The following is a 12169-nucleotide window of genomic DNA, read 5'->3' on the forward strand; positions in this document are numbered from 1 at the left end:
GGGATTTCATAATATTCTTTTATGGAAATCCCATACAAAAGGAATAGCAATACCATTTACACGGACTGGTATGTGTTCACTATCCAGTGTATCTGGTAATCTAGTTATCGTATTTTAGTTCATGTATTGAATATTCCATTTGCTCGCATGCTCACACTTGCTCACTAATGCATAACTTCCACATGTATAACTTTTGCACTCCACCCTTGTTCAATCAATGGGAAGACAAAAGCTTGTGTGTAATTCGTTTTATAACACTCTCACTTTTTTTCTCTGATAATTGGGTCAGTTTGACACTGACCTGCTTTACATGGACAAATATTTATAAAGATCTTACATGTGTATGTTAGTGTTATTGTGATCTCTGACCTTTCCCATCATGCAGTGCCTTGGTGTCATTACCAATGACAGTTTCCCTCGTTTGTACCGTATATCTTACACTTCTTTTCAAAGAGATATGTCTACAAATCTCAAAACAGAGCTTACATATCTGTGGTGCACCTTTAATATGTCTGAGTATGTATGGTATGTACATGTATATTATATGTATGTATGTAATTATGGTAAATATATCTGTGAATCCATCCACTGAAAAAATGAGAGACCTACTTCATGTATCACCCGAGTGTTTGGGTTAAGCTTCATCCTTCATCAAACTAACCTGGATTTTGTTGAAGTGAACACACAAAGTTAAGAAAATATGGAAATTACTTTAGAAAATGCCAAAATGGTGAAAATTAAACCACTCAAGAACTGCTCTTCTGATCAGTTGATTTTCTTTGTATCTTCCTAGGGATACCCCAACGTAGGTTTTATCAAAATTTACATAGTTTGAATTTTTTATTTTTTTGTTTACATTTTGTCTTTTGAAAATGTAAATGTCTTCTTGTCCTATTCTGCAAGTCCAGTAGCTTAAAACTGTAATTTTTAGCTTCCTGGAGATGACCTTATTCATGTTTGTTCAGTTGATGATGAAATTTACGTATATATGTATACATTTATATATATTACATTTAAATGTTTTCAGCCAAGTCTGTCATAATATGTCAGATCTACGTCAATAGTGACCAAATTGTAACTCAGTGTCATTGATACTGAATGCTATGAAGGAGATACATGTAGTTTGCTGCTTTGGGTAACTGGGGAACAGAATTCCAACTCTTAAACATTTACCTATATTTCTTTGGCCTACCACTTGTTGGGGCTAATTTTGAAGCTTATAGAATAAATGACCTTTTCAGAACCTTTTTTTGTTGAAATCAAAGTTTATTTTTTCCTCGTAGAGTTAACACAGAGATGTCAAAAATAAAGAAAGTCATCTGAGCAAAAGTTGTTGAATTTTTCTCGTTAGTCTTGTGGTGTTTTGCAAAATTTTGTACACATGACTTGAAACTTAAAAAGGATTTAAAATTTGCGAAAACATACATGCATATTTTACCAACTCTGTAATGATATTACAAGTATGTTACAAGTATCTTGGAAGGCAAAAAAATTTGCATACTGTTATTCTCGCCTCATTTTCCAAATGTCAAATGTTTCATTCCTTGTGAACTTTGTGTGACATTCCTTAATATTCAGTGCGGGAAACGTTTTTATCAATTTTAAAGTTGAAATTTTGAATGAAGAAAATTCAAGTATACACAGTAAATTATGCACCCTTCTTATTCACTAATCATTCGTTGAGCAAGTATATTTAGCAATAGTCTAATTTATATTCAGCTTTGTAGGTCTATGCATTAATGTAACATAGTGAGTATCTTTAAGGCGACATGCATGGCAATGACCTCTGACCCTTAACCTATGGTTCCTGGCTGGTAACTCTCACAGACAGGTAGAAAACACCTTCTCCATTGTCATGGTTGATATTTCTGGCCCACGCCTTGCATTCAAACTGGAAGAGAGAGCCTGTCGCAACGTCTCGTAGACGCACTGCGATGAGTGGCGATAGGTACGGCACTTCTTGGTCATTGTTTGGGACAGGAAAGTACTTGATATCGATGTTGTCTTGATGGTAGTATTTTATTAATCCGTCATTAGCCCTGCTTTCACGACCCTAAAAAATGCAAAAAATAATGTTATTACTTAATCAAGATGATGCCAATGTTGAAATGTCAGGATTGTCATTTAATGATCAAAATCCAAATTTGTGTCTCTAGCTTCTTGATATTTTGGGTGCTAAAAAGTATATCATAGCCACTCGAAGTGAAGTCATTCAAAAGTATAGTAAATCAATGCTTGGTAAAACAAAAGATTTAACAAAAGAAGTGATAGAGGGCATCTTACCCTCGGTTTGCATGTCACAGGCACTGATGTTTCAGTGAAAATGTCTTTTATTTCTACAGGTACATCATTTATGGTGTATGGTTCAGGAATCCAACCTGGAACCTGAAAATAACAAAATACACTTGTTTAATGTAATAGTCAGATTATCTATGGAAACATTGCTTATGTTTAGATAAAAATTGAGTGAATATCACATTTTTATATAAATTTTCAATGAATGTTTGCTTTCTAGATTTTTGTACTTTTCACTCTAAATAGTATAATGCTTAGAAATGTTTTCAAATTTGTTCATAAAATATGAAAATATCAGCAAATATGTGTTATTTTAAGTCCAAATAAGTAAACTATAATGGTTCAAATTGTAAATTTTCTTTTGAAAATTACGGTACAGTATTACCTTGTGTGTTACAGTCATTTTACATGATAAATGGGTACCAGTACTCCTGAAGAGCACTTGGTCCATCTTCTTTATTGTATCAGTCAATGCTTGTCTGAGGGTGCCTTAGTGATGAATAAATCAAACATACCCCCTAGGATAGTGTTGAATTATAATGTAGCTCAGCCTGGGCCCAGCGTTTTTAGTCTCACCAGTGAATGAACAGCTTTATATTGTATGCATGATGATGGCAGCGTACAGATGTGTAATCACCAGTGCAATGTACTGAAAGATTCCGCTTGGATTGTTGAAAGGGAATTTTATTAATATGTGTAAGAGTGTCATGGAAATTTATCCATTTACCAATGAGAAGGAAAGTTCATTTTCAAAATGAATCTTTCACCTGTGGTCTTCTAAAGAGGTCAACTTTGGCATTTACAACAAAAGGATTAAATCAAACTGAATCAGTAATTAAGTCACAGAAACGTTTCATTTTTCTCTTCATCATGCAACCATATCATACTGTCCAATTTATCCCTCAAAACATTTAAAATTTGTTCAAACTTCATTAGATAAGTTTACTTTAAAATGGAAAACACCCCTGCTCACAATTTGTTGAAACTTACAAGTCTGCTTGTCCCTGCTTTTGTATCATCTTATAGTATTGGTATGTTAGAAAGAACTAACAATAAGACTTCATACTGGGAAACACTGTTACCTGGCTAAGGTGGAAGTATAGACAAGGTTTTCCAGCACTGTAACCATAGCTTCCACCGGTACAGAACTCCGTGAGTTGATTCAGGGAGAAATAGCAGCTCCTTTCATCTGATCCGGGTGTTCCAGATGCACAGTCATCATAATTGATGGGATCGCTGCTGGAATAACCTGCCATGGAAAATGCAATTATTGTATGGCACAGTAACTTTGGCTGCAGCATGAGGACTTATTAACCATCCCACCATTAGAGAAATACAATTATTCCATACTCTGCCTTGTCTGCAGAGCGCCCTCTATGCACTCTACCAAAATGAAATTTGGGAGTCCAGGTATTCTGTTGTTCCCCTCATATCATCTCATATCACTATGATAAGTTCAATACATTATTATGTATGTTCTTATTCATATACAAAGCCTTTATTCCAAATCCAAGTTGCCATGTACTTTTCAGTCAAATTAATTTCCATAATTATCATTTTACAAACTTCTTCAAAGTTTTGCCACTGTACATTTTTTTTCATAAACATGTATAGGAAATGGCACGAGTTGGAGAGGGTTTACAATGCAAATCTCTCACTTTTGGTCAGAGAATTGTAAACATCATGAGATCATAGACCAAGCAATGGTTACAAGCTTAACAAGACCATTGACCCTTCCCCACCTTTAGGGTGATGATTGATGCCGAGAACAGTTAAACGCGCATCAGTAGATGTACACCACTGTGCATTTTACGTATGATCATATTAGTACTCTTGTAGTGTATTTTTGTTTGGTAAATCTTAATGTAGAGACAATATTTCTATACCTTGCAACAACTCTTCAATTTCCTGCGTGTAAGCAGAGTAAGATTCTTTGTCATCCGAGCTGAATTGGAGGAAATCTGTGTTTGGTACAACTAACAGATCTGTAAATTGAACAATAAAATTACTCATAAATGATAGATTCAGCGTATCGAGTAGGGTGGATTATGTAAAGCAACAATTGGCTTACCAGAATATAATTCATAACCTGTTACCCTGATTATCCAATGCCCTGTAAACAGACCGGTTAACAATCAATGCAATGGAATTTTTGACCTATGATGTCATAGGTCAATAGAGGGTCAGAGTTCGAAGCATAAAAAGCTGAAATTGTTGCTTTCTGAAGAGTTCATTGAATCTCAACTTATGATATTTTCATTCATAACAATACGCAATTCATGATGAAAAAATTGAAGAAAACAAGGGTTATGGAACTAATTAAAGTGCACTTATTAAATTATTAAATACAAAACAATGGTTCAGCAATATATATAAAGATATGATACCTATAACTTTGGTAATATTTTGAATATTTTTGTTCTGTAAAGAATATGAGTTTTTCTCATTGTAAAGTATGGTAAAATACAAACTACATGTATAAGCCTTGTCAAGACAATGCAGTGATAGACTCTCTCACAGCCCCTTCGTTCGCTACACAGTTATGCGCCCTCAACGATATTTCTAACAAGCGCGCTCACTGAGCCAGCCGTGTATAGCGTAGCCTCGCCGGCTCGCTGAGCCGAGCTTTGCTCGGCTCATCTGAGGGCGGTATTATGGTCAGAGGTGAAGCAGGCGAGGGGCTGTGAGAGAGTCTAATGCAGTGAGTACTGTTTGCAGTTTGTTGTTTGGGATGAATGAGTGATAGTCCAAAGTCAAATTAAGTTGTCAATTATATGAGACATTTCACATGTACAGGTTATGTTGACAACTAGCAATATGTGGATGTCATTAACTTACAGATATGCTGACACCGACCAGTGCATTACTTTGATCAATGCCCCTGGTATCCTGACTACTTATCGAACATTGTGTGGTAGGCCAGAGAAAAATTATTGTTCCTCGGAATTTTTTTTGGCAGACCTACATGGTTGATGAGCAAAATTTTGTATATTTTTTGTTATGAACCAGCAAACTATCCCACAAGTTACATTGTTAGTGATGACTTGGAGTCGAGATTTTGCAAACTGTCCACAATGACCGAGGCATTACATGCACAGGCAGTGTTGACAGAACAAAGTCTGAGTACTTCCACATACCCTCAGAAGAAAACAAAAAACTGTAAAAATATACTGAAACAAATGCCCTATATTTATAGCAATTTAAAAAAAAAATTTCAAGTTGGCCAAAGTAAATGCGGCAGTTCCGAGGAACAATTTAATAATTCTTCCTGGCCTTAACATTATTATCAAAGGAATTAAATTAATTACCGGTAGTTGTATTACAAATTCATGATCGTTATGGATTTCTGCAATTTCAGTTTACTAATATATCTAAAGGTTTGCATTCAGCTGTATGTAAAAGTCATTTAACAGATATAAACTGTACAAGTAAAGTGCAGGGATAGGTTTTACGGACACATTCTTATTTCAATACCGGTATACATGTCTTGAATGATTTCATTCACTGTGTGAAAAGGAAAATACTGCTATGTTTGTAATGTACCATACAAGTTATTGATACGACGGACATAATTATGATAAAATTGTGAAGCTGCCATGTGTGGGGGTGTTTTGCTGTTGACAACGCTTGCCTTGATTTGTTAACAAGTATTGTGATGCTCAGTTCATGCATGACAGAGAAGTTGCGCGATTGGAGAAAACCTCTTAACTTTACAATATATGGTTGTTCAGACAAAATTCTCCATTTCAAGATGTTTATATCATTGTTGTTACTATGTATATTTCAAGATACGCAGCAATTTAATGAGGTAAGATGCACCCTCCTTCCTGGCCCAACTCTGACACCCCCCCTAAAAAAGACAGAAAATAGATGTATATGCTGAAACTTTTTGATGTTAAATACATTTGTACGTACCTACTCCCTGAGGTTTTTCTGTTGGGATTTCAGTTGTTGGTTTAGCCGCACAACATTCTTCAAGTGCAGCCTCCAACTTATTGATACGCCGTCCCTGAAAGCGGTGCCTGTTGTACAGGTCTTCAATTTTCTCATTGTAAAATTCGTATGCCTCTTCAAGCTTGCATTCAAGAGTGTAAAGACGCTCTTCATGGCTCTGAAGATTTTCTTCAAGGGGCACAACGGTGTCTGTCAGGCGGGAAGTTATCGACTGCAGTTCATGGATTTCTTCATCCTGTTGTGCGTTTCTGTCAATCAGTTCCTGTACGTCAGCAATGGTCTCGCGTATTTCCTGACACTCGTCATCGCTTCCAGTGACTAGGAGAGTGTACGCACAAGTGTCTTCATTTTCACAGTAGCTGTTGAGGTCGCATCTTCCCTCCTCTTGTGACGTTTTCTCCTTTGATTTTTTGCCATGATCATGGTCATGATCATGCTTGTGATCTCTCTCTTGTTTTGGTTTTTTCTTCTTGCCTGCAGACGCTCCATCAAGGACGATGCAAGCCACCAGGAGCAAGATCAGAAACTTCCCCTTCATTTTGTCCTGTATGGTCTGTGAGACAAATTGCCAGAGACAGCTACAAGTGTCAAATCCTGAAGCGAATGGCACACATAAGCTTTCTGTTTTTCCCAAGTCTTTTCTTCCCAGGGTCCTAATTTCTTGTTACGCAAGGAGTTTGCTTTATGTTGTCAGATTGGAATGTTGAACATAAGTGATATTGTTACACCTCAATTAAAAGGTCTCTTAAAAAGTCCAACTGTGCCAGGCCTTGGCAAACGTAATACTGGTACGATCTGATGTTTGTACCCCATTGGATAACACCAAGCTGTAGTACAGCTTGCATAGAAGATGAATTACTCAACAGGAAGCAAAGGCTCATGGGTACAAGTACAGCAATATGCAGCCAGAGTCATTGGACATCTTTATCTCTGAATATTGACTGAATATATAATATAATCACCTTGTATGTCAATAATAGTTATATCATACCAGTATTTTGACAGTGCAAATACAGCAATCTGATTGGTCCAGACGTAAAAATAACCATGCTGCCGGGGTATATCACTATATAGCAGGGTCAAAACGTGTGAGTTCTCTGCCAGAAATTCATATTTCGATATGCTGATATGATGTAATAGCAATAAACCACCTCAGCAATGGGCAGATCACTTGATTTTGACCAGTTCAGTCACTAGGACACTATTGCTTGCACATATATGCAGTTCGAGACCTGGTAGGTCGCCAGAGTAACAGACTCACTGACACAGGATGGTGAGTTTGAGACTCCAGCACGGTGTTGTGCCCCTGAGCAGTGCTCTTTACTCCTCATGGCTCCATTGGGGTAGTGGGTTATGGGTACCTCATCCTGTAATTAGGTTCGCCTGTTGGATAAGTTGTTAAAAAAAAAAATTTTCTATGTATCTATGTACCGGTATGTGTGTATGCATTTATGTGTGCGTACCGGTATGTGTGTGTACACTATTCTCCTCTGTGGTTCTGACTGCTATTATATCTTTTTTCCCAACAGTTACAAGAATCTTCACATGTTTGAACTGCAGCAAGCAACCAGGGTGATTGAATGGATTTCTGATAAAGGTGAAAAAAGTCTTCAGTTTGAAGGATCACTTGTAAATTCATTCGAGACCTCGTGTACAACAACATTCCACACACTGAAATAAAGATGTTGATCCATTTTATTGTGCAGAGTCCCGTACACTCCTGGAAAGTCCTTGAAAGTCATTGAATTTTAAGTGACTTTGATTGTATTGATCCTGGTTGTGACAAACACCCAACCCACATGAGGAAGGTCTCTATATCACTTTTGTAATTGTTATTGAAGTTCTTTGAGTATCTTTACTTTTGAAATATTTTAAAAAATATTTGTCTCACCAATGGCACACAAGATAAATCTGTTCCAAACTAGATTTTACACACATGTTTAGCTATGTTACATTGTAGTATTGCTGTATTTGGTCTGATGGAATCATGTTCATATTTCACAACAAAAAATTCACTGAATAAATAAAAGAATGCCATGATAATTGACTTCAATCAATCTCTGACCCTTGACCTTTGACCTTTACCTTTCATTCAAATTACTCCATTGGTGTAGGGACTCCATCAGTACATCAGTATGCCATCAGTAGGGATTTGTACCCAAGTAAACTTCAATATTATCTGTATTTTTGCAGAAGTACTAAATCAACAACATTTTTAAAAACTGGCAATGCCTGTAAAAGATGAATAATCTTCTTCCTTTTTCAGCCATATATGTTGCTGGATGTGAAGACGGTGTCAGAAATGAAATCCTGGAGTTGACCGCACCGGAGAAACTCCTGGCGACTTCAGAAAATGAAGGACTGAGCAAAGAAAGAGATTTCAAACTGAGAAGTGGTGGCTTTTCTGACCGTCCCGTTTACAGTTTGAAGTATCTCCCACAAACAAGGTACGGAGTTTTGACATGCTGGCAATGTGATAATGCAGAATGCCTTTGTGGAGTTTGTTTGAATACATATTAAGAGTGAACGGAAAGATTTCTCTGTCAGGGATTAAGGTGATATTTGAAGTCTTCATTTTCCAGTGCCTCTTTTGTTGTTGTTCTGACTTAATTTCCTTGTAACTCTGCACTGTGTTTATGTTCAGAACTTGTACACAATGGAATCAGCACTTGCCATTAGCATGATAGCCTTAATTCAGTCTCAACCCATAAATTTTGCATGAGTGCATGTCAAAAAGATGATGATGATTATCTTAAGTCGGCAAGTTGCACTGGAGTTTTTTCTCAAAGATTAGCAAAGGAAAGCTCAAAACAACGCAAGTAAGTGCTGGGAGTCAAAATCTTATGACATCCAATCATGGCCTTATAATGAAAATGACAATTTTCCCGTTGAAAGATTCTGTAAGCCCAATATTAGAAAATCATATTTACGGTATATTACATTTACTTTTAATGTTCATATTTCATGAATATAATAAAATTTGTATTACATGTAAGATTATAATAGTGTTTATGTCACATGTAAGGTGACATTTAGAATGATAATAATTTAATTATTATATATCACATGTAAGGTATTACATTACTTGCCATGTGATAATGACATGTATATTACATGTAGGTTGATAATCACATCAGGTCCCCCAGACAGCTCTGCTCAGATATGGACTCTCAGCAGAGATGACAGTGATGTCATCAAAGTGATGAAGACTGTTTGCCCTGACAACGGTTCTCCTCACTTCTGTTACCTTGACACCCATCGTGATCTCACGGATACCTTCCTTATGGGTTCCACCTTCCATGATATCCAGGTCGTCGATGTCAGTACCGGCAAACCCAAATTCTGTTCAAGTAGGTCATGATTGATGATATCCACTTCAGGGAAACTTCTATTGTGCAAACATCCAGTAAACACGATGAAAGTTAAAATTTAAATATTGTTATGTTGTAGTCCATCACTGTTATGTGTTAAAAGCTACAATGTATATTACGTTTTGTTCAGTGCATGCATTTCTACAATTCTGTTCATAATATGAATGTGAAGCTACAGATACTGTAAGTTGATAGAATCAGATGTTTTTACATATTGTTCCAAGAATGAGTGGCTGAAAAGTCAACAGCTCAGAAACACACATTGCAGTGACATCTTCCTGACTGAAACACACAGCTTGAAAACTGAAGAAGGAGATTATTTCTTCTGTAATATCTACTGGTAATTATGTTAACATTTCAAGCCAAGGCTCCCAAACAAGCATTGTTTTTGTATATAGCTTCTTTCAAAATATTTGGTTACAAAATGCATGGTTTGAATTTGGTCTTTCAGTAGCTCTGGCTTCGTGCAAACTGTTGTAAGGTTTGTCTTTGCACCAACATGTCAGTTGTATGAGCCTATAACAAAAGAATTATCAAAGGTACATGGTATGCTATCAAACACAAGGTGGGGACATGATTGAGAATACTGGTACAGATAATTTGTGATCCTGTTTGGGGAATGTTCTGTAAGACAAGTTGATAAATTCACTTGGTAAATGTACCTTCTCATATTTCCTTTCATGAAAGTAAACAGGGAACAATATAAATGAAATAGATATTGTCTTATAACAATTCAGCAGCATTTATATTTAGCAGCATTTATAAAGTCGAACATCATTACTTGCTGTCATTTTACACAAAACACATAAGCTTTTTTTTTATTATTTTCTCTCAAGATAATGACTCTAGGGAAAGAATATGTGGACTTAAATTTGTGGATTCCAATGTGTGCATCACATGCTCAGGTGAATCTGAGGAAATTTGCACCATTGACTTCAGAATGTGTCCTAGCAGCCAATCACAAAGCAGCTTTAGCCAAGCTGACCAATCACACGGCAGGAAGGAGTGCCAGTCCGAGGTCAAAGGTGCTGACCAATCACAAAACAGCTGTGAGCATGACAGGAAATCACAAAGCAGTGGGCAGAAATTACTGCATGATTTAACTGAACCACCACATCAAATATTGCCTTCAGATGAAAGGAAAGTAAAATGTCTCAGCTTTGATATATGTAACAAAATGAACTCAAACAGGGAAGAGGACACTGCCAAGAGAATGAAACTAGAAAGTGACAATATGCAGATATACAGACTGACTTCCAACAAAGAGATTCTCATCAATGATCTCAGAAATATCAATGAACCAGTGACAAAAATGAAATTAGAAATTCCTGGACCAACAGATGAAACTAACACCCATCTCAAGGTATATGTACAGAAGTGTACTTTATAGCACCTATTACTTTCAAGCTCTTTTGATGAAATTGTCAAAATTTGGAAGTTTATTCACAGAAGTCTTGCCAAAGTGTTTTTTAATTTTTTTCCAAAATGGTATGGATATTTTGTATGGCAACAAGTCTGCGTTCCCCTCATGTGACTGCCTTGAGACACCAATCATAAAAACCTATTTTTGTATTACGGTAGTGCTCAGCATCAAAGAAAAGTCTGATCGTTTTTCTATTTAGATAGCCTGAAATGAAAACATATCTCACCTCAAGGAGGAATGCTTTGCATCATTGGTGTGTCACACTGGTTCAAAGGGCACATGGAAGCAGTCTTCATTGGTAACTGGCACTGTGATGTTCAATCTTTGACATTATTGAATGGCGCCCTCATAGTTCAATTATTGCACGGATCACCAATGCTCTTGATGGTGACATAGATGTTACATAACTCTAAATCTTAAACTGCTATAAGTGATTTTGTGTCAATAATTTGATTCTTTGTTTTTCCTCATCACAGATCTGTCCTTCACATCCCAACATCATTTCTGTTTCTGGTGAGTTTCATTATCTTAGGCTGATCCAAGCATTCAACAATACGGACTAAATTTACAACTGTCAATGTCAGATGCTTGTTAAGGCAGTGTGATAGTTTGTGGAATTTTTCTGAATTTTAAATTGTTCTAGTCTAGTGCTTTTGTTGGAGTCATTTTGAAATCTGTAGAGAAAATAAGCTTTGCATTTACTTGTTTTTGTGAAAATTGAAAATCACACTTTTTCCTGCAGTGTTGACATGGAGAATATGTCAGCCATTTTGAATTTCAAACGGCTGTAAATTTCAATCCTTAGCTTCCGTAAGAAATGTGCGAGTACCAAGTCCTCTTATTTTATTTTGCAATTTTCGAGATGATGAGAGTGAGTAGTTAAGAAGCTAAAAGGTGAAACTGCAGACATTATTTTGTAACTTATGTCAGTTTGAAAGTGCAAGCTTTTTTACAATGAAATGAGTGAGCTTCCCTTCAGAGCGCAACAGTCTGGCAAGCATTCAACACTGACTAGACAAGGCTGAGATAATTGAACACAATATAAAATCTTTGATCATGGTGTATAAATTTGTCTCAGGAGGGGTCCTATTCCTTCAATGATTATTGGAGTGACTACCGTCTGAAA

General features: G+C 36.4%; 2 protein-coding genes across 2 annotated transcripts in view; one reads left to right on the forward strand and one right to left on the reverse strand.

Moving 5' to 3' along the window:
* LOC139119314 (WD repeat-containing protein 73-like) overlaps positions 1-12169 on the forward strand; it is a 30983-nt gene that overhangs the window by 17640 nt on the left and 1174 nt on the right. The window contains exons 2-6 of the mRNA XM_070683067.1: positions 7779-7846; positions 8516-8696; positions 9370-9599; positions 10457-10983; positions 11520-11556. Coding sequence (XP_070539168.1) covers positions 7779-7846; positions 8516-8696; positions 9370-9599; positions 10457-10983; positions 11520-11556 — 1043 coding nt within the window. The remainder of the gene's footprint in view (positions 1-7778; positions 7847-8515; positions 8697-9369; positions 9600-10456; positions 10984-11519; positions 11557-12169) is intronic.
* LOC139119315 (sodium/potassium-transporting ATPase subunit beta-1-like) lies at positions 1235-7015 on the reverse strand. The gene is made up of 5 exons (XM_070683068.1): positions 6211-7015; positions 4182-4280; positions 3378-3544; positions 2284-2385; positions 1235-2053 (listed from the first exon to the last, which is right to left on the reverse strand). Exons 1-5 carry the CDS (start codon positions 6785-6787, stop codon positions 1799-1801), a joined length of 1200 nt encoding a protein of 399 aa, XP_070539169.1. The 5' UTR covers positions 6788-7015; the 3' UTR covers positions 1235-1798.

This window comes from Ptychodera flava, chromosome 19, assembly GCF_041260155.1.
Source record: "Ptychodera flava strain L36383 chromosome 19, AS_Pfla_20210202, whole genome shotgun sequence".
Classification (NCBI taxonomy): Eukaryota; Metazoa; Hemichordata; class Enteropneusta; family Ptychoderidae; genus Ptychodera; species Ptychodera flava.